Here is a 25,493-nt window from a genome sequence, read left to right as displayed (position 1 = left end):
AAAAAAAAAAAAAAAAAAAAAAAAAGTATGTTCAGGAGAGACATAGCAAATATTTTTTTTTAAAACCACCCAAATCAAACTTCTAAAGATAAAAATGTCTGAGATAAAAAATACACTGGGATTAAGAACTGATGAGACATTGCAGAAGAAAAGATTAGTGAATTTGGAGATATAGCAATGGAAACTATCCAAAATGAAACAGAGTGTGAAGGGCTAGAAGACAGGGAACAGAGCATCAGTGAGCTATGGGGCAACTCCAAGCAGCCCATACATATATAACCGCAGCCTCCCAAGAAGAGACAGATGTGGAGACAAAACAAAATATTTGAAGAAATAATGGTCAAAACATTTCCAAATTTGATGAAAACTATAAACTCACCAATCCAAGAAGCTCAACAAATACCTTTTAAGAGTGAGGAGTTGGGTAGGAAGAAAGGGTCAAGTTGGGTTTTAGATTTCCATCCCCCAAAGATTCCAGTGATAATGAAGTCAACCTGTGGGTGAGAGTTCTTCTGCCCCAGCTAAGACACAGTGCCTTTCCCTGCCATGAAGGTGTCAAAGAGTTCCTGAAGGTTCCAATCCAGCGATTCTCTTCTCCACCCCAAAGTGTGAGAAAGGGAACTGGTCCACCTTTCCACCAAAGTAATAGCCCTCAAGAAAAAGCAGGCTAGGGATTCTCCAGTTTGCGATAATCCGTTACATAACAGATTAGATGTTATATTTGACAGAATTTGTGAGCGCACAAATACACAAGAATGTTTGCATTAAATGAACATCGAAACCCTCAAGGGTTCAACTTGGTAGCTGACACATTCAAATAATTGCTCAAGCCATTTTTAAAATCCTGTTTGTTGAATGGCCTTCAGAAACTTCAACACATTATTTTTAGTTGACAGTTTTTTTCTTTCTTAGCATTTTCTAATCAGTGCATTTTTAGATCAGTGGTGTCCTAGGCTTGATGAAATGTAGTATTTTTCAGGATAAGAACTCTCATTAAAATATATGTTTTGACACATTTGTTGACAAATCAGTTCCATTAGTTAATAGTCACACCCTCAAATGAAAAGAAATATTGTGTTTCCACATGAAAACACATGCTTTATTGGAAAATAGTATCTAGGAAAAGACTGTCTTTCAAAGGGAGGTCAGATACCCCAACACTAGCAATTATAAGGCTGTGACTCTTATTCGCAAATGTTCGCTTACACCATGGTTGTAAGTAGTCTACAAACAAGTACAAATTGCTATGACTACAGAAGGAAGTATAAATGGGTGCTACCCCCAATGCAATTTGGTAAATAGGATATGTTAATCCCCTGGGAAACACCGATAAATAGGTCATAATGATGTCTTATTATTAACTCACAACCTAACATAGAAATTTACTCAGTGAATGAAACATCGCCTCCACAAAGCCCTTAATAACACACGTTATGGTGGCCAGCACTGAATTTTTTTTCCTGATTACTCAGTGCCATTCATTGTCTCCAAGTGGAAGTCCTTGAAGTGGTCTATCTCACGTCTTTCTAGTCTCGAGATGGCTGCATTGACTGGGAGTCAGGAGAATGCTATCTTTCTCCTGGCTCTACCTCTCCTGTGACTTAGCTTCCTTCCGTGCCTCATTTATTATCCATAAGGAGGGAGCAGCTGTGCCTACACTTACATTTTAGATCCAAGGGAATGGGAATGATTTAACCTTGTTTTATGATCTTCCTGAGTAGAAAGAGGGTATAATACAAGTAAGAAAGAAGGTAGTGAAAAGTTAAGAGGAGTTACAAAAATTGACAACAGTGGTAAGAAAGTCTATGGAATTGGCTTCAGGTAGAATTCTGAAAATAGATAATTTTATGAACAGTTTTGGATAATAGTTGAAAGTATAGACTCTGGAAAATATGTTCCATCCTGGCTCCACTATTATATAACTGTGTAACCCTGGACAAGTTATTTAAACAAGTTGTGCCTCAATTTCCTCATCAGGAGAATGGGGTGGTTGTAAGGGGTGTGTGTGTGTGTGTGTGTGTGTGTGTGTAATGCCTACATATGTGTTAGCTATCAATATCAAATGATCGATAGTTCTCTACTACCGTTATCAAATCTATAAAAGTAGTTCTTACAAAATTCGTTTTCCCTCTTATTAAACTACTACTTACCAAAGTGTTAATAATTAATATATTATCCCTCCTAGGAACATCCACAATTTAAAAGAGGACCCAAGGGAAGGCAATGCTTAACTCAAAGTTTAAGGAAGTTGCTAATGGTGGAATTTCAGCCATCAACAACAAGCCAACTAGGAAAATATTAGATGATGCCTCCTGAATATATCTACTCAACAAGACTGCCCGCACCCCAGGGGTGGGGATGGTGTGTATCTCTAAACCTCTTTAAGTTGTATGTCACATTTTTTTTTTGCATTCTTGTATTCACATATGTATGTCCTTTTCAGAGAAAAAGATCAGTTTTCATCGGATTTTGAAGGGACCATAAACTAAAAATAATTAATAATCCTTGGGACTTCCCTGGTGGCGCAGTGGTTAAGAGTCCGCCTGCCAACGCAGGGGACATGGGTTCGAGCCCTGGTCCGGGAAGATCCCACATGTTGCGGAGCAACTAAGCCCGTGCGCCATAACTACTGAGCCTGCGCTCTAGAGCCTGCGAGTCACAACTACTGAGCCCGTGTGCCACAACTACTGAAGCCCACACGCCTAGAGCCCGTGCTCTGCAACAAGAGAAGCCACCGCAATGAGAAGCCCGCGCACCACAAGGAAAAGTTGCCCCTGCTCGCTGCAACTATAGAAAGCCTGTGCACAGCAACATAGACCCAACGCAGCCAAAAATAAATTAAAAAAAAAATCCTTGCCCTCTAAGCTGCCTTAGTGCTTAAATCCTAATTCTCTGTCCATATCTAAGAGATGCACTTCTAGTCAAACACATGTACCTGTGCACGCACACATACACAGTGGCGGCAGCCGCCTTACTGTAAGATTCCAAAGGAAATAGACTCACATGTAAAACACTTCTCCCAGGCCTTCCCTGGTGGCGCAGTGGTTGAGAGTCCGCCTGCCTTTGCAGCGGACGCGGGTTCGTGCCCCGGTCCAGGAGGATCCCACATGCTGCGGAGCGGCTGGGCCCGTGAGCCATGGCCGCTGAGCCTGCGCGTCCGGAGCCTGTGCTCCGCAACGGGAGAGGCCCGCGTACCACAAAAAAAAAACAACAACAAAAAACCACTTCTCCCTTTTAAGGTCTAAGCAGACGGATGCATAGATTTAGTTTTGATCATTGTTAAAACACTCTCTTCCATTATTCTTTTATTATCTATGCTGTTTATTATTCTTTTCCCTCTGATTAAAAAAATACATTTAGAATAAAGAGAAAAGAGGTAAGAAGAAAACGTAAATTACTCCAAATCTTACCAATCAAGACAACTACTTTCAGTTATTTTTCTATTTTTATGCAAATACAAAAATTTGCACAATCTGTTAAATACACGGAATTGTTGGTCTTTCATCATTTTTCTTTACCTAACATAAACATGTTCCTCCATTGTTAAATGTTGTTCAAAGCACGGTGTTAAAGATGCCTTAGCCACTATGCTTGTGCTGTAACTTCACCAATTCATTATGGCTGTACATTTGTTTCTCCCCTAGTTTGTTATTATTATAAATAAAGCTATGGAGAATATCTTTGTACATAGTTATCGAGTACACCTCTGATTATGTACTTGAAACAAATTCCTAGAATTGGAATTTCTCGGTCAAAAAGATTTAATTTTTTTTCTTATTCATGACTCTCAGTCATTTATTTCTAAATACCATTTATGTCTTCATTAAAGGAAAAGTTTAATCATATTTTTAACATTTCTAATCTTATAATTTTTAAGTTTTCAAATATTTGAAGAAATTTATATAAAAGTCAAAATCAAGGTCCTTTCTTCTTAAAACACACACACACACACACACACACTCTCCTAACATATGCTCATTCAGAAAAACAAAGTCGGCAATGTATTATCACCGCTGAGACAAGAAAGATTTTATTCCAACTGAACACTGTACAAGAAATTTCCTCCTTTTAACCACTGGGTGTCCCCTGAACTGTATGTTTAGAGTAAGACAGCTATTACCAGATCTATATAACAAATAATTCAGCAACGTCTCATCACATAGCTGGTAGTAAGAACCCTCATTATTTTTTAAACGCATTATTTAAAAATTTAGCCATTCAGCTTTCTACTCGGCTTTCACTTTTCAGTGAAATAGATGTATGGTTTCAGACTTTACTGAGTCTACTCAGTGTTTTAAGAAAGCAAGCAGAGAAAAAAGTAACAAAATTGTATTCAGAGAAGTAATTTTTATCCCAAGAACTATGTGAAACCAAAACTGGAATGTGAATATGAGATCACTTTAGCTCTCAGTTTCCTGTAAGAAAAGTGTTTTCTTTGAGACTGTATTTGCAGATTTCAGAGTGATATATTTCTGGAATGTACTAAAGTCCAAATATTCTGCATCATGAGCTCAAATCAGACAACTTAGGAGTAAGAGGCTTTATCTGCAAAAGAAAGAGAACAGGGGTGCCAACCTTAATGTGAAAAACTAACCAGGAAGTCTATATTCTTAACGATTAAGATAAACATATGTTTAGAATTCACTCCAGAGTTCTTTCCAAATAATGTCTTTCTTATTTGATATTGTAATAAATGAATCCATTTACCTGTAAACATCTGGCAAACAATCCAAGAAATCTGTACCATGTGATGCCATCTTGGTCACACTTATCTCTTTTTGTGTAAATGAACACTGATTTCAACATTTTTTTTTTGCTTTATCTGATGTTTGCTATATAAGTGCATGTACATTGGAAGAGAAGAACAGTCATCTATGCAGAATCTCCACTTACTCAGCAGTCTGTCAATCATAACAGGAACAGCTCCCAAGGGAACCTACAATACCCCAGTCTCCAAACAAGAAACTTTCCTCAGCCCTCACAATTCTAGAACTATTATCAGCCTAGACCCTTCTTTCAGCCTCTCCACAGGTGGCACTGCAACATCCAGGTTCCCCCACCCCTTTAGTTGCTTCTTCTTTCACTTGTTCACTGGTTTCTCCTTCCTACATCCTCCATGCAGGCATTTATCAACGTTTGCTTTTAGTTTCTCTCTTCTCTCTCTACATTCTTTTCTTCAATAATTTCAACCAAGAATTTTGGCAGTGAGGGTTAGAAAGGAAGATGGAATGGGAGCTTGAGCAGTTTCAAAAGAAATATTTTTAAATAGTTTATGATGAGGAAGACTAAAAGGATAAGTAGTCTAAAGAGGAGTCATTAAATAAAGAGTAAAATGAATGAGGGAATAGTTGAAGGAACAAGGTCCTAGGAGAAGTGGGAAGAAATAGGGTTAGTACCAGCTCCCTGCAACCAAAGCCTCCCATGTGGTTCAATGATCCCTTGAAACTGCAGCACACTTGATGTGCTTCAGAGCCACCCTGTCCCAAGACACGGTAAAGCAGAGTTGGCTAAAGGATGGGGTTGGTGGGGGGCATTTTAAAAATAAAGGAAAAAGGAAATGAGAAGAGGAAAAAAGGAAGAAAAGCTCATGTGTGCCAGGAAGTGTGTTATGCGCTCTATAAGAATTATGTGTGTTACTCAAAATGTGCTCAGAAGACCACCATTAGAAGATATGAGTCACCTGGGGTGACTGGTAAAAATACTGATTCCCTGATCCCATCTTGGATCTGATAAATCAGGATGTTTGGAGATGGGGTCCAGGAGTCTGAAATTTTCATACTATCTCCAGGTGATTCTTAGGCATGTTAAAACTTGAGACTCACTGCATCATCTCACATAATGTCCTAGAAGATGAGGGATAGAGAGTTTTTAATAATTTTTTATGACACTAAATCAGTGCTCTACACATTTACTAAGCATTCTGTAATAATGCTGATTGAAACATAAAAGACTTTATGATGTCAACTTGCTGAGAGATTTTGATTTCACAAATGAACTGTTTTTAGAAGGCCATAACAAGCTATTATGTACATTTGGTATATGATAACATATCATTGACTTTATGACAAGAATCATACATATTCAGTCCTTAGATGACACAGGTATTTTGCTATGGGCACAATTTCAGGTTATCATCCCTTTCATCCCTTTTGAATCAGTCATTCCTGTATCTTTGAGAAGCTAATAAAGTCTAGAGATAAGACTGAAAAAATAAAAACTTTAAAACAGGATATTTCAGGACTCATATTTAATTGACTAGTCCATCAGGTTTCCAGGACTTATGATCTATTCTAAAGTCAATAAATTTAACTCTATTCAATTCCTTTGATATTTTGTTAACTTTGATTCCAATTTCCTATGTTATAAGGTACACTCTTCAGAGACAATTTTGGTGGGACCTACAATCTTAGGCAATTAGGCTCATTACTCCAAAGTGCAAGAATGAAGGGTATTTTATTGCTGTATGATATAATGTTCATATATTTATATGTTCTTTTATAGAGGCAAAATGCTTAACTATTTTTATTAGCCACTCCCTACTACTTATATAACATTTTGTATATCACAGATTCTTAATTTAAAAGCACATTATTTTCATATTCTTTGTTAAAAAGGGACTGTACTTTCTAGCAATTGGTATATGTTTCTCGGTGTTACACAGAGTTGTTTTGAAACAAAAGGACTACTAAGCTTAATGAACTACCAAACTTCCTTCCTTTTTTAATGGGAAAGGCTTGGCAATATGTAGTCAACAAAAGAATTTGAGTCCTTGTTAGAAATCAATAAGGGGCTCACTTTTATTGCTAAACAAAGTTCTCTTCATTGCCTAGTAATAGTAATAATAATAATAAGGCAACAACAATAATAATAGTAGTAATAATAATAACAATAATAGCAGCTCGCATCTACATGGCACTTCGTACGTCCCAGGCACTGTTCTGGACACTTCATACGTTTGGTCTCATTGATCTTCACATTAACTTATGTAGAGGCTATTATTATCTCCATGTTACACATGAGGAAGGTACCCTTAGTTAAGCAAAGTAATTGGCCCAAGAACACACAGCTAGGAAGTGGCAGAGCTGGGAGCAAGTCCATGCAGTGGGACTCTAGAGTCTGCACTCAGCAACTACAATGTGCTGCCTCCATGGGAACCATGGACTGGGTGGCAGGCTAATTGGATTAGGAGCGTGGCTCTTCAAAGCTTCCACAGCACGTGAGAAAGAAGATGCTCTCACTATGGCCTCAGAACGGCAAAGAATTTTTCTCCTGAATTTTATAAACTTCCCACATTTTTCTCAGAATTCAACCTGAATACATGTCTTAGGATAAATAGGCTATTTGAATGTCTACGTAATGTCTGGCATTTTAACTGTAGGTGTTGAACTTAAATTCACGGATTGCTCTTGTAGACCCATTTGGTAGGCTCCACATAAGAAAATACTAAATTCTAAATTGTAAGAATAAAAGGAAAAGAAACCGCATATGCACCAAAGCAGGCAAAACAAGCTTTCTAAAAATAAATATAAGGCTTCCCCAGACATCTTCTCTATAGCACAAAAAGTCAGAAAACCATGGAGCAACAGGTACAGAACTTCAAGGGAACAGAACTGTTACCCAAAAATGTACAATTTTGTACTAATTTCTTGTGTGAAGCCAGCAGAAAAACATGCTTAGGATCCACACAGACACAGAAAATCACCATCCGTGTTCCTTCGCAGAAAAAAATTATCTTAAAAAATATTCTAGTCAATGAAGAAATAAACCAAAATTTAGAACTAAAAAATGGGGTAACTACAGTTGAAAAGGATTTTGGAACTTCCTTTAGTGAGTTTAGCCTTCCAGATCAGACACCCAGGGGATTCTGGATCTCTAGGTAAGCCAGGTGGGACAGCCCCTGGGGCACCTGTTCAGCTTTGCTTCCTTCTTGGCACTGGGACATGAACTTGTCCAGCCACAATCAACTCCCCACAGTTAAAACGGACAAGAGATTGTAATAACCTATCACCCCTTAAAATAACATTTGCTGTGGCACTCTTCCAGAATTTGCTAAGGACGGCTATATCACTTGCTAGTGGGAACACCAACCCAGCAAACTTCTTGAACAAAAAACACAGCACAAAATAATGACCAGATTAAATGCTATATTAAATGCCAAGGTACTTAAATACAATTCTCTATGGATTTAAAAGTCACACACAATGATAACTCTTTTTGATTGGAAAAGATTTATCTATCACAAAGCACATTGTTTATAATTTTTAGTCTAGGCCCTGTTAGGGATGTTCCTTTGTTATCTCAGCTTAAACATCATATATATACATAGAAAAAAGATGTAGGAAAATACTCAAAGATGGAAATAGTGGCCATCTCTCTAGATACTAGAAGTCTAGATGGTAGTGTCTTTTCTTTAAAATTGTCAGTACTTTCTAAATTTTCTGCAATGGTCATGTTTTAGCTGTATGATCATTAAAAAGTTACTAAAATCAGTATAGTATATATAGTAATTATGAACACACAATATCATCACATTAACTTAAGAATATACAAAATTTCATAGCAGCAGGTATAATTTAAGTGGTAAGACTGGGCAATACTTTTGTTTTTTACAAGTACATATTACTTTTGTGATTAAAAAAAGACTAATTTCATCAAGAGAAAAAATGTTAGAAAGAAATTTTAAAATGTTGGAGTCATTCAATACTTATTCATGTGCTTTTGAAGGAGGAGAGGTAAACACTGAGGAAAAGAATGCCACCAATGCTATTATGGTAAAGAAAATTCATCAAATATCTTTTCCTTTAAGTCACAATTTCAACTCTATTATCTCTCTTTCTTTATCCATAAAAATATATCCATTATGAAATTTGAAGTTCTTAAAACTGGCTCTGTGAAATCATGCCCATCATATGCTTTATTGTTTGTTTGTTTTTGTTTTATTTTAACTTTTTATTATGAAATAATTTTACATTTATAGAAGAGTTGCAAAGCTGGTACAGAGAGTTCCTGTATACCTTTTATCCAGCATCCCCTAATACAAACGTCCCATCATATGCTTTAAATTCCATTCCTCAGGACTTCACTGAAATATGTTGCTAAGATGTGTACACTCACCCAGTGTGGCCAGATGTGTCAGTCAAATACATTAAATAGATTTGATTGCAGGTTTGTGAAGGCTATTTTGTTCCACTGTATTTTTTTTTTTTTTTTTTTTTTTTTGTGGTATGCGGGCCTTCCTCTGCTGTGGCCTCTCCCGTTGCGGAGCACAGGCTCTGGACGCGCAGGCTCAGCGGCCATGGCTCACGGGCCCAGCCACTCCGCGGCATGTGGGATCCTCCCATACCGGGGCGCGAACCCGGTGCCCCTGCATCAGCAGGCGGACGCGCAACCACTGCGCCACCAGGGAAGCCCTGTTCCACTGTATTTAAAGGTACTAATAAATGTCTTCATTTTTCTTTTTCCTGCTCTCTAGTCATTTTATCTTTGGCTTGTTAGTCCATGCAACTTTTGGTCTTACAATTCCTCTACATCTGAGAAGGACTTAACAAGTTCATAACGACTGTCATAAAAAACAAAAAAATACATTCTCATAGACACTTACTCAACTCCATCCTCAAGCCTTTATATTGCAAATGCAACATGACAAATGATATTTTAGTTGCAAGAGTCTATTAAAATTGCTGCAGACCTCCTAGGATCACTTAGTGGTTGTATAGGGGTCATACTCAAGACAAGTAAGAGCTATTTATGGTAGCAGGAGAAAAAGAGCTCTGAAATTCACACAGATGCATTCATCCCCAGATATTTTTACATATGACAATATAATAATGGTTCTTGCCTAACCCTAATCATTTTTACTCCGGGTTAAATCTTCCTGAAGCCCTCCTCTGTACCTTTTTTCTTGCATCTCCAAATGAAATGCAGCAGAGCAATAAAGGGAGAAGGAAAAAACACTGAGAAGTACCCCTGAGCAGAGAAAGCACATTTTCAAACTGACTTTGTTTCAAAGGCCCGAGTTTGTCCTTGGAAGCCTAACCAGTATGTCTGCATATGCTTGTGGACAACAAGTTATTCACCCTTTGGAGGCACATGCTAGTTTGAAAATCGATTACCAAAAACCCAAACTAAGCTTCTTAATCTCACTTCTTGTTCAACAGAGCAGTAGATGAGAAAATATTTGGGAGAAAGAATCAGTTTTGGGAAACATTTCTCTGGTAATCTTAAGAGGATGGTAGCCGACTGTGGGTGGTAGGATAGGCAGATTACAAGTCCAGATTGCACATGGTTTTATAATCATGAACATAAAGGCTAAAATAATGCCTAATGTAGGACGGTTTCCTTGAATTGTCTCCAGGGCCATAGTATGTCATCAATGACTTAACTGCACATGACATAAAGAATTAGAGATTCTTTAGAGACAGACCATATTGGAAATATAACTCGACTACCAAATTATCACACCCACACATCTGTCCACCCTATCAAATATATATGGGCAGAATTTGGTGAGATAATAAACAATCTTCAATCTCAGACTATCTGAATCTCTGCAGTGATTTATGCCACGGGAGCAGGGCAAAGCCTCTATCTCCTCTATTTTCTTCTGCCAGCTGGGACGGAGCAGAACAGACCGATATGACCACGCTCTGGCACAAGTGCAAGAGCTGTAAATCTGAATTTCTCAGAAGTGTTATGAAACAATGTCAGACTTGCCTGAATTGCTGATAAAGAAAAGAAAAATTATTTCTTCTCTCAAGGTGGAAGTTCAGCCTTTCAGTTTCAAAAAACTGAAAGTACAGTCATCATACTGACACAGAAGTTTCAAATTCTCCCCTGGCTGCATTGGTAACAGGACTACTTATCAGTTTTCCCAAGCCCTTTATAAATATGAAAATAAGGCACTTTATAGTCCGGATATATAAAAGACCTATCACCGGACAAGCAGTTACCTAAACCAACAATGCCTGTACATTCAAGGCGTAATATTTAAGCTTCCACATAATAACATAATTGTTGGGAATAATCCTATAAGAACTAGGTCACTATCCACTTGATTGTATTGGAAAAGAAGATTTCCTTTTTTGTGCAAATAGTTTAAACTTGATAAATATTAATAGAGAATAACATCTAAAAACATTATTTCCGGGCTTCCCTGGTGGTGCAGTGGTTGAGAGTCCGCCTGCCGGTGCAGGGGACGCGGGTTCGTTCCCCGGTACGGGAAGATCCCACGTGCCGCGGAGCGGCTGGGCCCGTGAGCCATGGCCGCTGAGCCTGCGTGTCCGGAGCCTGTGCCCCGCGGCGGGAGAGGCCACAGCAGTGAGAGGCCCGCGTACCGCAAAAAAAACAAAAAACAAAAAACAACAAAAAAAAAACATTATTTCCTAGTCTGGAGAATAAAGAGACACTATAGTTTTCAAACAGGAAACTATTTGATAGTTTGACAGATATCTGGGAATATATTTAAAGAGTAGGGTTGATGGGGAACTGAGTGATATTATATAGATTTTCATGCTAGTAAAAGGGGGAAAATGTGGTATTTTTCCCATGGAAAAAATTTTTAAATAATATAACCAAGGGGCTTCCCTGGTGGCGCAGTGGTTGAGAGTTTGCCTGCTGATGCAGGGGTTCGTGCCCCGGTCCGGGAAGATCCCACATGCCGCGGAGCGGCTAGGCCCGTGAGCCATGGCCGCTGAGCCTGCGCTCCGCAAAGGGAGAGGCCACAACAGTGAGAGGCCTGCGTACCGCAAAAAATGATAATAATAATAATAATAATATAATCAAGAAGCAGGATAAAATCTTAATAAAAGTTTATATTTACTTTATAAAGAAATCTTGCCTTCCATGGGTACAAAAACTTACTGTTAATTTGCGTGGTAAGAAATAATCTAAAATATATTTTCATGGGTGTTGGTAATGGAAACAATAATAGACAGCTGTGGACAAAACCTTAGTGCAGAATTCATAGCAAGTTCTAGTCATAATGGCCTTCTTCATACTGAATATATTGGAATATATTGAATATTTCAAAACTGCAGGAAATAAGCAGAAAGAGGAGCTAGATTCTAGATTTCTGGAAACACGTTAATAATATAGAGAAAAATAAAATGATCACTTTTTGCTTTCTAAATTTCCAGCTACCTTTCAGGACCTGGCTCTTTTACAAACTGGAAATGATAACAATTTCTACTGAATGAAGATGAATGTTCCATTGAGATTTAAAAAGTGAAAAGCAGCAAAAGGAAGGCAAGCCCAGTACCCTTTTGGAGGATAGAACTTTCACATGACTCTTCCATGGAGACCAGGCCATGTTAACAGTGCACATAATGAGGCATCATTCAGCGAAAGGAGAAATTCACAGGCTCAAAGAAAACCCATCTCAAAGGGAGGAGGTTTGGTTTTACTAGTATTTCCACAGAATGGATCCAAGTAAAAATAGTCCTTTTCTCTCCCTTTTGTTTATGAACCTGAATGACTGGTTTAATCTAGGTTATCACTGTCCTCCTTTCACAGTGACTCTCATAAAAAAAGATTTCCTTTTCGACTACAGCATTTGGTTTCCCCTCCTACATGTTTTGTTCACCAAAACAAACAACAAACAAACAAAAAACAGTTAAGATTCACCAATTCCTACAGGGAAAACACCCTAACTGAGTTCTACTCCTAAATGGAAACTACTTCTAGATGTTCCTCTCCAAGGAACACTTTATTTTTTTAATTTTTTAATTTATTTTTTTGCGGTACGCGGGCCTCTCACTGCTGTGACCTCTCCCGTTGCAGAGCACAGGCTCTGGACGCGCAGGCTCAGCGGCCATGGCTCACGGGCCCAGCCGCTCCGCGGCATGTGGGATCCTCCCGGACCGGGGCACGAACCCGCGTCTCCTGCATCAGCAGGTGGACTCTCAACCACTGCGCCACCAGGGAAGCCCTTTTTAATTTACTTTTAATGATTTCCACTTATAGTGTTAAATCAAATCTTAGTTAAAATTAAATTTGCCAATGTTCCAGTAGGAGATATTTGCTACCTCATTATTTACTTCAAGACAGAATTCACAATTTAAAAACAAGAGAAAATGAAAACCCAGTATTCTGGAAATTACCTCATCTGATCCTCTCTTTTCTCCTGACTTTGAAGGCGATCCACTGGTTTTTCCATCGGCATGCTATAAAAGTATTTAAAAAGATAATGTTTAATAGAGGGAGGTGATACAAGATAATATAATAGTGACTTTAATCCCAAAGGGCTAAATATATAGACTGTAAAAACAAGGACCCCTTTCATCTTCCTCCTGAGAATTGTTGATAATTCTATACCGACGTAGGTGGCCTTCAAAAATTAAGGGAAGCTACAGACATTCATTTGGGATGTAGAAAATCAGTCTGTAATTAACCAGACATAGATCTGATGGTGATGCTAAAGTGGCATCTCGTCTCCTACAAAATGTCTCATGGAATTTTAAAGCCCAAATTGCCAGCATAAGAGACACCTGGCTCCTCATGGAGATGAGATGTCTGAGGACCATGCTGAGGCTAAGCCATTACTTAAGCCTCAGTTCAGCATGAACTCAAGGGAGGGCCACCCCTTATCAACCATCACTTTCAATGGCTCTTGGAAATTCTCTGGAGTTCTTTCTGTCTGAGTATTTACCAACACAGAAAGATAAACCCTGCATTGGAAAGACCATACCCTGCAACTTTCATTAACTATGGCTTTAGAATTTCATTATGTTTTGAAACAGAATTATTTTTCTCACTAGAACACTGGTGATGAAAGGAAATATTTTTACGTGGTACATGAAAGCTTCAAATAGCTTACATGTTCATTTGTTTTGATAAGATAAAAAAAGCCATGAAGATTATTGAATTTTTTTGAGAAATAAAAAAAAAATTGTATGTTCCTGAAAAGGGGGGACAAAGAATTATTTCATTTCTTGCACATGTGGGACGTGCAAGAAAGTGGGAAAAGGAACCTAAATATAAGAAAATAAAAAGCTCACCATTGGGTTCGACCCCAATCACCTTTAGTTAAATCAAAACATAAAATTTCATTATGTTCTCTAGAGCTGAATCACAACCTGAAAATGTAGGTCACTTAAGTTATTCGAATTAAAAAGAATGGCAATAATAGTAATAATTTTTATCATTCTTTATTATTTACAAGGCTCTTTCATATACACTTTTATCTGATACAAAAAAAGAGGCTCATGTGATTTCATGGATTAAGAAAACTAAGAATAAAAGTCACGTGATGTGCTTTTAGTAAGGACATACACCTAGTAAATGAGAAAAGTTTGCAGAGCAGGTTTTCTGACTTCAAATCTATTGTTTGTCACTATACTATGATAAATGAAATAAGGTAATATTCCCTTTGATCATATCAACAGATATTTTTTTTAAAAAGAAAAAGGCCAAGCAATATTAGACATGTGGGTGAAATCTTTCAGTAGTTCTTTGCATAAAAAACTAGAAAGAAATCATTTTCATGAATGGAAAATTCTTCCCCAAACAAAAGCCTCTCATGGATTAGTGGGTAGACCCCACAGAGAAGCAAGCAGACTACAGCAGCTTGGTGAATGAAGCTCTCTGCAGGGCTTGTTTTACCCAGATGTCCTAGTCAAGAGTTTGTCCACAGTTAAGAGCAATCGGTATTGAGTAATTAATGGATCTTGAAAAAACAGGAGGCATTTAAAAGCCCACATATATATATCAGAGCTAGATGGTAATTGATAAGTTTTAGAATAATTGGTAAGCAAAAGATTCTTAAAGGCTAGACTAGGGGGAAGAATTATTCAACATTTGGAGAGAGAATTTGAGAGGGATGGGTCTACAATGATGCAGATTTACCCAATCTGTCTCCTTCCAGAACTGATAAATTTAGAACTGTGATATCACATTCATTTCTTATCACCAATTCTATACCTTTTTCAGATTAGATATAGGTAATACCTAATAACAACAATATCCACTGAGCATACTGTTTTGAGTGCCTCATTTACTTGTAGGAAATATGATTATTCCATTTTACAAATGAGAAAACTTAAAGAGGCAACTGGCTCTCGTCTAGAGCAAGGCTCCATGTTCTCCGCAAGGTCCCACTCCGCTTCCTGCTCGTTGGCAAACATATATTATGATTTATTACCCTAAAGTAAACATGCAGACAGCCTTTTCTCTCTAAAATACAGGTAGATAGATGTTTTACTTAAAAACATTTATAAAGTTGTTTCCCGGTGGTGTTTCAAAATTGCAGTCCTCCAGGTTAACCAACATCATCAGTTATTTGCTTCCACTGAAATGCTCAAAATCCCTCATGATTATGCAGTTTCCAAATAATAGTTTGAGAGTTATATATATATATATATATATATATATATATAGCAAATGCTTTTTAAAATGTTGAGATATAATGTCAACATGAAAATTATGTATTGTAAGAATTGGTATTTTGTAATTTCAAAAGAGCACAAGATAGAAAAACTTTATCTGATATTTTCCCTGCCTATTGAGAGATATTTGCTCTCAATAGAGTAAGCATAATGATATAATGACATAAAAATCACATAATGAAAGGGCAACATTTTTTAGGAACTGTATGGATCATATTTTTCCAGTTTTTTTAACTTGGATTTTTTATTATAAAAAATTTCTAAGATACAGAAAAGTTGAAAGAATAATACAATGAATGTCAATAGTCCCATCACTTAGATTCAACAACTATTAACTATTGTTGCCGTATATTGCCATATCTGCTTATATTATGGACAAAGATCTATCTATATTTGTATATATACCTGCATTTGAAAGTAAATTGCAGATATCCTGAAACTTTACCCCTAAACATTTTATCAAGCATCTCCTTAATTTGAGGACTTCTTCCTACATAACTACAATACATCATCACCCCAACAAAACTCTAACAGAATTAATAAGAATCACCTAATACCATTCAATATCCAGTAAATAGCAACTTTATAAATGAATCATTGCCCTGACCATTTCTTGGGGCTTATTCCATATTCAGCAGTCTATTAAGGATATAAAATCAGTTATAGCTTTTCACTGAGAGAAATTCAAAGTGACTGATTTTTAAATTCATGGAATAACTAAGTACTTTCCACACACTTTCCATTCTGCTGGTGAAATGAAATGTTTGGGAATGATATATGTCAAATTTGATCCAGCTTAGGAACCTGCAGCAAGTCTTTCAAAGAGTGAAGACAGAAAACTTTACTACTACTACACATAGCTGGTGGGTTGGGAAGAGGTGAGAGAAACACGGAGAAGGGAAGGAGTGATAGGTTGGGAACTGAACCACAAACCTGAAAAATTTGGGAAGGACTTTTCTGTAAGAGGGGAAAGAAACTAACATGTTCTAAGCATCTCCTTTGTGCTAAGCCCAGCGCTGGGCACTTCCCCTATGTGGTCTCCTTTACTGCCACAGCAACTCCAGGGACACACTGGCAGCTCGTTTTATGGGTAAAGAAATAAGGATCTGAAAGGTGAGATCCTCCTCAGTCACATTACATATCAGGATTATAGTCTGTGGGCCAGAGACCAGACTAGTTAAAAGCTAGCTAAAATCTTTTGATGCCCATCAAGAAAGTCTCAATCCAATGCTATAAAAGGGAAAACAGGGGCTTCCCTGGTGGCGCAGTGGTTGAGAGTCCGCCTGCCGATGCAGGGGACACGGGTTCGTGCCCCGGTCCGGGAGGATCCCACATGCCGCGGAGCGGCTGGGCCCGTGGGCCATGGCCGCTGAGCCTGCGCGTCCGGAGCCTGTGCTCCGCAACGGGAGAGGCCACAACAGTGAGAGGCCCGCGTACCACAAAAAAAAAAAAAAAAAAAAAAAAAAAGGGAAAACAACGCCCCAAATCAACAAAACCTTCCTATTCTAAAACTGGTTTGTTTTTATAAAATTAATCAGACACACAACACTTATAAGTTTCATCCTGTATTAGAAGCTGGAGAGGAGGCAAAGACAGGAAGTGCAAGATGCCAGCCCTAAGGCAGGAAACATTTCATTGGGAGGATAAGGCCCCAGAAGACAGGAAACACTGGAGCTAAGATGAAGACAGATGAAGGAATGGAGTGACAGGAGTTCAGAGGCAGGGAAAATATCAGATAAAGTTTTTCTATCTTGCCTCAAAAAGGAATAGTTTTCCAAACTGTTTCCACCTCCTGGCATCACTACATATTTGATAAGTACAGCTGTCCTTTGTCCTCGTTCTAGGAGATAGCATTAATATGCATAAAATTTTCTGCCATAGCAAACTCATAAACCTGTCAGGAAATCAACGGGAGCAAGAGGCAGTAAAGCTTGGAGCTGTGCTCTCACCCAGCTAAGGATTTGTGCCAGCGCCAGTCTTCGACTCTGGAGCATTTGGGGCATCCTCCCCATCGTTACCTAGATACACCCTGATACATGCACAGACAAGGGTATACATCACAGGATAAGATAAAAATCAAACTTCTACACATATTAAAAAAGAAAGAAGACAGACAAAAAATCAGCTTCTGCAAGTCCAAGCTCAGCTGTGAAAGAGCACCAAAAGCTAGTGTGCTTCTGAAATGCCTCTGCTTAATTTCTTTTTTAAAAAGGTACTGAGTCTCTTTTAGGGGGTGACAAAAACATTGTAAAATTAAATTGAGGTGATGCTTGGACCACCCTGTGAATATACTAAAAAATACTGAATTGTATGTTTTAATGGATAAATTAGGAATTATGTCTGAATAAAGCTGTTTAAGAAAACAGGAAAGGTTATTTGAAAACAGCTTGAAGATTTTCCTTCTGCAACTTGGAGAATGCCAATAGAGGTCAATATTTGTGTGTCCAGTGATAGCTGTGGCAAAATCAGGAAGCAATGAAATCTTGGTGCCCTCTGGACTCTAGTGCACACAGCTCAGCTCCCTCACTGCTCCACCGCTGCACACAGAGACAAAGGCTTGTCAGGGAAGGGGGGCGTGGGTTGCTTCCTAAGGATCAGAAAGCCTTCATTTAGCTACGGGTCTAATTTTTCAGTGCGGGTCACAAGCACCCAGAGCACTTTTGGAAACACTCAAACCAGAGTCCAGGTATTTAGATTTAGTTTGTCCAGGGGGAGCCTGGGCACAGATATATTTTCCTAAACTTCCCCAGCTGATTCTAATATGCAGCTAGGATTGGAAACCACTGTTTGGAGAGGAGATCTGTGGGTACCACAACAGGAAGTGGAGGTTTCTGCTCCTCCAATCACCCCCCTGAGTTGGCACCCATGGGAGCTTCCCCGGGTCAGGCAGGTCAGGGCAGCTCGGGGCTTCCTGGGTAAATCGATTGCTCAATGCAGGAACCCACTGTCCTGTGTTCAACTCAACATTTCCTGACTAGCCCTATTAATGGCACACCATACCTTCATATTGCATATTAGTCTCTAGTTTCTTAGTAAAGCAAACAAATTAGCACTTTATTGTATATGCTCCTGCTTACTGATTACTTCATAAATGTATATTTTGCCTTTTCAACCAGATGGTAAATTTTAAAAAAATATTTATTTAATTTATTATTTATTTATTTGGTTGAGCTGGGTCTTAGTTGTGGCAGGTGGGCTCCTTAGTTGCAGCTCGCTGGCTCCTTAGTTGAGGTAGGCGGGCTCCTTAGTTGTGGCATGTGAACTCTTAGTTGCGGCATGCATGTGGGATCTAGTTCCCTGACTAGGGATCAAACCTGGGTCCCCTGCATTGGGAGCGTGGAGTCTTAACCACTGTGCCACCAGGGAAGTCCCCAGATGGTAAACTATATTATTTTTTTTTCCAGTCCTGTGGTGGGGATGTGACAAATAATTCATAATTGAATGACTGCATTTCCACCTAAAAGTTCCCTGAGAAGTACATTCGTTCTTTTCAGGTCAGTAAACAAGATAAAAGATTTTAAAAGTTGAAAAAAATAGCTTAAAAAATTAAGAGACAATGTGCAAATTGATATTTCCTGCAAAATCCCTTAAAATCTATTTTTGGATGTATTCTGCTTTCTGAAACAAGACTGTTCAGCAAACAAACAGAAGGCCCAAGATGTAAAGCTGATTTTGCTTTAAGACAGTCTCCCTGGTGTAGATGTGGACCTGTTTGCCCTCAGGTGGATTCCTTGCCCTGACCCTGGTCAGTTGGTATAGCAGGGATGTGTACTGGCTCCCTCCAGTAGGGTCTCCCGCAGGATGGGCCAGCAGTGGTTTCAGCTTCTGCAGGGTGATCCTGCTTCTCCCTCTTTCTTTCTAGTCTAGGAATGGTAGCAGCTTCCCGAGATTTCTAATCTCTGCTTTGCCTCATCCACCCCAGTTGGCTTCCCAGCCTCTCTGTTACCTGGGTAACCAACTCCCTGCATTACATTCCCTGACAAACTCTAATAAGACAGAAGGAGTGTGGGTCTGAAAGGCTATGTGACCTTCAGCAAATAATTTAAACTTTCCGTTTTCTCCTTGTAAAATGGAGGTAATGGTGTCTACCCCAGGGGCTGGCTTACTTATGAAACAAGCTGATATTAATGAGGAGTCTGGCCCATTGCCTCGTCCATTTTAAGAATACAATAAAAGTTCTTCCACTCCCTCCTTTTTCTCTGGCATCAATCTGATTGTGGTTAACTATGAGACAATAAAATGAATATGAGGGCTACTCTGGTGGCGCAGTGGTTGACAGTCCACCTGCCGATGCAGGGGACACGGGTTTGTGCCCCGGTCCGGGAAGATCCCACATGCCGCGGAGTGGCTGGGCCCGTGAGCCATGGCCGCTGAGCCTGCGCGTCCGGAGCCTGTGCTCCGCAACGGGAGAGGCCACAACAGTGAGAGGCCTGCGTACGTCAAAAAAAAAAAAAAAGAATATGAGAAGTAATCAAAGGTTTAAGGTTTCATTTTCTAAGGCTGTAAATAATACAGCAGAGAATTTAGTTTTTTACTTTTCATAAGTACAGAGGAACCAGATTCATCTGATAACTTTATGTTTATTACTTTGCCTATCTCATGACACTGTATTATATTAGTCTCATATTTCCATATTACAAATAAGGAAACAAAGTACACAGGGAATAGATAATTCATTTTTCAAACAACATATACCAAGCTGGTCACAGGGATAACATTTAATGTGCAATTCCTATGCTATAAAATACTTCGTAAGGGTGTGGTACGTGTGTGTGCATATGTGTGTGTGTGTTGGTGGGTCTGGGAGTTGGATAGATAAAGCAAGATAGGCACAATGTTACAATGTTAATAATTATAGAAGGTGATGGGTACATGAGGAGTACATTACATTATTCTCTCTTCTGTGATAAAAAGTTTTAAAATTTTTTGAATCTTATCTCAAGAGTATGTACCTCCCTGGAGTCACACAAAGGGAATATCCTAGCCATTTTACTTGTTTTTAATACTGAAAACCCCAAACTAATGGAGAAGGCTAGTGTCAGAGGAAGAGTTCATTTACTAAAAAAATAATCAGTGAGTAGCCACTGTGGGCTAGGTGTTGTGGGGAGAATAATTATTTTTAAAAAGTAAGTAAATGAAAGGTGTGATACATGATATCTTTCTTCTTCTCTAAAAACATCTGTTATCAAACCATAGAAATATAGGATAACCTTCTTTGGGCTTCTCATAAAAGAAGACACATATTAAGGATTAACTACATAACTATAATTCTGAAATACCCATATTTCCCCTGAACTCCATACACTTTTCTCTAATATTTCAACATTCTGGTGGATATGCCCAGGTGGCAGGGTAAGGGCACACCCTCTTTTTGTCCAGTTTTCAGAAGTAGCATTGACTGCCTTTCTGCCATGCTTAGCTTAGGGGGTCCACATGCAGTAAGGCTTTCTGAACTTCCTCTAAGTCAAAGATGATGCCATGAGAATTTCAATAGTTACTTTGCTGCTTTTATAGTAGTCATTAGGATGTGCTTGTGATTTTTATCTATGAAAAATGCAAGAAAAAACCAGAAACGTACTATCAGCACTATTTTTGTGTCCACGGCACACAGTACAAAACCTGACACATAGTAGGTGGACAATAAGCAACTGTGAACATTTTTGGCCTTTACCAAATCATTTTTGTGTTCTCTAAGTTCTCCACAGTCAGAATGAATTCCATAAATTTTAGGAAAACTCTAACCATAGACCCTTTTTCTTCTTGGGTTAAATGACTCTCCCATCTGAGGAGGCACTTACATAAAAGGTACTCATTGGATGGAGTTATTTTACATTTTTCTTAACTGAAAGACACTTGATTTTTTTCCCTTTATTGTAGCTGTAAAAATTTCTGGGTACATTTTTATGAGATAGAACAGAGCTTTAGAATCACATTAATAGTATTTCAATCCTTAAAACAATTTAAAGAGAGGATTCTGGGACGATGGTGAAGTAGGAGGCACCAGGAATCCATCTTCCCATCTAGATGAAAATCTCCCTGGCAGAATGTCTGATATAACTATTTTGAAATTCTGGAGTCTATCAAAGACTTGCAACTTCCAGGGGAAGGTTTTTTTTTTTTTTTGTGGTATGCGGGCCTCCCTCTGTTGTGGACTCTCCCGTTGCGGAGCACAGGCTCCAGACGCGCAGGCTCAGCGGCCATGGCTCACGGGCACAGCCGCTCCGCGGCATGTGGGATCCTCCCAGACCGGGGCGCGAACCTGGTTCCCCTGCATCGGCAGGCGGACGCGCAACCACTGCGCCACCAGGGAAGCCCTAGGGGGAGGTTTAAATGGTAAGTTTTGGTTAATTTCCATCAGTTTCAGCTCAGCTCAGCAGCAGCTGCCCATTTCCCATCCCCAACTCACAGCAAGCAGTTGTGCATTAGAGCATGCAGCTTGGAACAAGAAAGGCAAAAAGGACTCTATCCTCCAAATACTGGGGATCTGTATTCTGATCACTGATTGCTCATGCCCAGGGAAAGTGCGGGATCAGAAAAGACCTGAGAAGCTCTTAAGTGTACACTTTTGGCTGAACCTCAGCACAAAAAACAGCCTATGACAATCAAAAACAAAACAAAGCAAAACAAAACAGCAAACCCTGGAGAAGGAGGAGAATTTGATTCCCAAAGCTTTCATATTATGAGATTCAAATGTCCAGTTTTAAACCTAAAAAATCACAAGGCATGCAAAGAAACAGAGAATTATTGCCCATTCAATGGGGAAAACAAACAAACAAAAAACGAAACTGTCCTTGAGAAAGAGCAGATGGCAGATATACTAAATAAAAACTTTACAACTGTCTTAAAGATGCTCAAAGAACTAAAGGAAGTGTGGAGAAAGTCAAGAAAACAATGTAAAAACAAAATAGAAATATCAATAAAAAGATAAATAACCTAAAAGAAACCAAAAAAAAAATTCTAGAGCAGAGAAGTACAATAACTGAAATGAAAATTTCACTAGAAGGATTCAAAGGCAGATTTGAGCAGGCTGAAGAAAGAATCGGTGAACTTAAAGATAAGACAATTGAAATTATTGAGTCTGAGGAACAGAAAGAAAAATGATTAAAGAAAAGTATATAGAGCCTACAGGACCTGAGGGATACCATCAAGTAGACTAACCTACACATTGAGAGAGTTCCAAAAAAACAAAGAGAGAGAAAAAGATTTTTTTTAAGAAATAATGACCTAAAACTTTCCAAATTTCATGAAAAACATCAACAACCAAGAAGCTCAACAAACTCCAAGTAGGATGAACACAAAATTCACATGGAGACAAGTTAAAATCAAACTATTGGAAAGACAAAGAGAGAATCTTGAAAGTAGCAATAAAAAATGATTTATCACATATAAGGGATACTCAGTAAGATTGTAAACAGATTTCTTATCAGAGATGTTGGAGGTCAGAAGGCAGTGGGACAAGTGTTGGCAAGTATATGAAGAAATTGGAACCCTTGTGTACTGAGGATAGGAAGGTAAAATGGTACAACTACTGTGGAAAACAGTAAGGTGGTTCCTCAAAAAATAGCTATACCAGGAAGCAACCTGAGTGTGCCTTCAAAGATGAATGGATAAGCAAATATATATATATTTCAGACATTTTAAAAGGACGAAAATTTTGACATATGCTTCAACATGGATGAATCTTGAGGGCATCTGCTGTACAATATTGTACCTACAGTCAATAACAATGTACCCTAAACTTAAAAATTGGTTAAGAGGGTAGATCTCATGCTAAATGTTCTTACAATACAATAAAAAAATGATAAGGAACACAGATACTTGAATACAGTCCTATGTATTCAAATGTAAATATGTAAATTGAATGAAAATTTATTGTTTGATGGGTATAGAGTTTCAGTTTTGCAAGATAAAAATAGTTCTGGAGCTAGATGGTAGTGATGGTTGTACAAGAATTATGAATGTATTTAATTCCACAGAACTTTACACTCACAAATGGTTAAGATGGTAAATTTTAAGTTATGTGTATTTTACCACAATAAAAATTTTTAAAAACATCAAGGAAAAAACAGAATAAAGATGGGTTACTTAGAGAAATCTAGTATGCCAGTGAGACAGCCTACTCAGAACTAATTTCCCACCAGTTCACCTTGGAATATCAACTAGCCACCCACTGTTTCCACCACCAGCAAGCTACATCATTCTTTAAAAAGGACTTGTAGACTATAATTAACTTTCTGGGAAGTATCAAAATTGATTAAAGAATAATGTCATCAGGTATACTCTTAATTTAAGTCTTATTTGCAATGGGAAGCAAACCAATTCAGAAACTGTGAAACAAAAGAGGACAGTTGTGTAACCTCCATTCTCCCAGCACCCCAAAGCCTGTGCCCTTTTTGCAGAATATATAATTTGCATTCCTTACTCTTAAAAGTCACTGCAGTCAAGTGGCCTGTCTGGCCAGGGAAGGCTTTTGACCCTCTTCCCAGGCTGGCCACAATGATGGGGCCTCCCAAATGACTTGAGCTCCTTGATCACGCTGCCACTGGACCGACAGGTCTAATTAGGCTAAGAAACTCCTTTAATTAACATGGACTACTAGAGTCAACTTTTGACTCAGGAATGTGATTACCGGTGTCAGCCAACCAAATTTACCCTCTTTCATGCTTCATCATTACCAAGCTCATCAGATGTTCTTCAAATCTAGCTTTGTAAGCTTTTTTTTTTTTTTTTTTTTTACTAAAACCACATAGTTCTTCAAAAGATAAGATCAATAATATTGATGGTATTCAATGGGGAAATATACATTGTAATGTTTCATTGACTGGCTTTATAGGTGGCAGTCCCTTAAACAAAACACATCATAGATACATCTTTCAATCATTTTATCTTATTCTGCCTAAATTTTTAAAGTTAGGTCATTGCATTCATAATCTTTTTCAGTAAAGGATCCCAGTAAAAATATTTTAACAGGATTTACCAAAAGCATGACATATGTAATATACATAATACATATATTATATATAGTGTGTTTTTGTATAAAACTTTTATATTAAAAATTGAATAAATATTATATATAATAGTATATAATACTATAAATTATATATATATGTTATAAATTGGCTCTATATATCTCTAGGGGATTATGGATGGGCTTTTGTGTGTGTATGTGTACATTTTGTTGTGGGAAGATGGTCCACAAACTTTCATTTAATTCTCAAAATGGGATGTGGTCATCGCCTCACAGCCATCAAACGAAAACAGTTAGAAACCGATGTCTAGAGCTATACTGTCCTAATACTGTAGCCATTAGCCACTCAACGCCTATTGCGCACTTGAAATGTGTCAAGTGTGAACTGAGATGCTCTCTAAGTATAAAATATACACTGGATTTTGAAGAATCAACATGAAAAAGAAAATGTACAGTATCCCAATGATTTGCACATTGATTGCATGTGAAATAATAACATTTGGGATATAGCAGGTTAAATAAAATATGCTATTAGCATTAATTTCACCTGTCAGCTAATGTGACTACTAGAAAATTTAAAATTACATATGTGGCTCACACTATATTTCTATTGGACAGCACTGGTTTGGGAAAAGTCAAAGCTTGATCACAGGCAGATTGCTGATTCTAGGAGGCTCCTACTAGCAGAAAAAAAAAATTAGAATAGTTCCAACATTGGATTATAAGAGAGGTTTTAGCAAAAAATGTCAGACTATGCCTAAACATAACAGGGTTATAAACACAGATTTAAACTATTTTCATCCAGATATTCCAGCATAATTTCCTTTAGAGAATCATGAATTTGGAAGAAGACTGATGTTAACTCTAAACCATCCATATTAACTGCCATCTATATTTGCAGATAATTCATGTGGTACATTTTGATAAGAACCTTAGACTAATAATGACTCAAAGCAAACTTTTGTTTTTAGCACATCAATAAGATGCTACATTTTAAAAACCCAGAAAATGTAGTAGGAAGCATTCATGAAGAAACATCTCAAGGGAAACTGGAATTTCCAATCATTAAAGGTATATGGGGCACTGTTGGTGGGAATGTAAATTGATACAGCCACTATGGAGAACAGTATGGAGGTTCCTTAAAA

At 38.1% G+C, this 25,493-nt stretch overlaps 1 protein-coding gene across 9 annotated transcripts in view; it reads right to left on the bottom strand.

The window, feature by feature from the left end:
• Positions 1-25,493, bottom strand: part of CAST (calpastatin) — a 142,694-nt gene that overhangs the window by 114,246 nt on the left and 2,955 nt on the right. For all 9 annotated transcript variants that reach the window (XM_024131461.3, XM_024131424.3, XM_024131669.3 and 6 more), the window contains exon 2: positions 13,098-13,160. In XM_024131461.3, coding sequence (XP_023987229.1) covers positions 13,098-13,160 — 63 coding nt within the window. The remainder of the gene's footprint in view (positions 1-13,097; positions 13,161-25,493) is intronic.

The sequence above is a fragment of the Physeter macrocephalus genome, chromosome 8, assembly GCF_002837175.3.
Source record: "Physeter macrocephalus isolate SW-GA chromosome 8, ASM283717v5, whole genome shotgun sequence".
Lineage (NCBI taxonomy): Eukaryota > Metazoa > Chordata > Mammalia > Artiodactyla > Physeteridae > Physeter > Physeter macrocephalus.
This window is presented reverse-complemented; position numbering and strand designations above follow the sequence as displayed.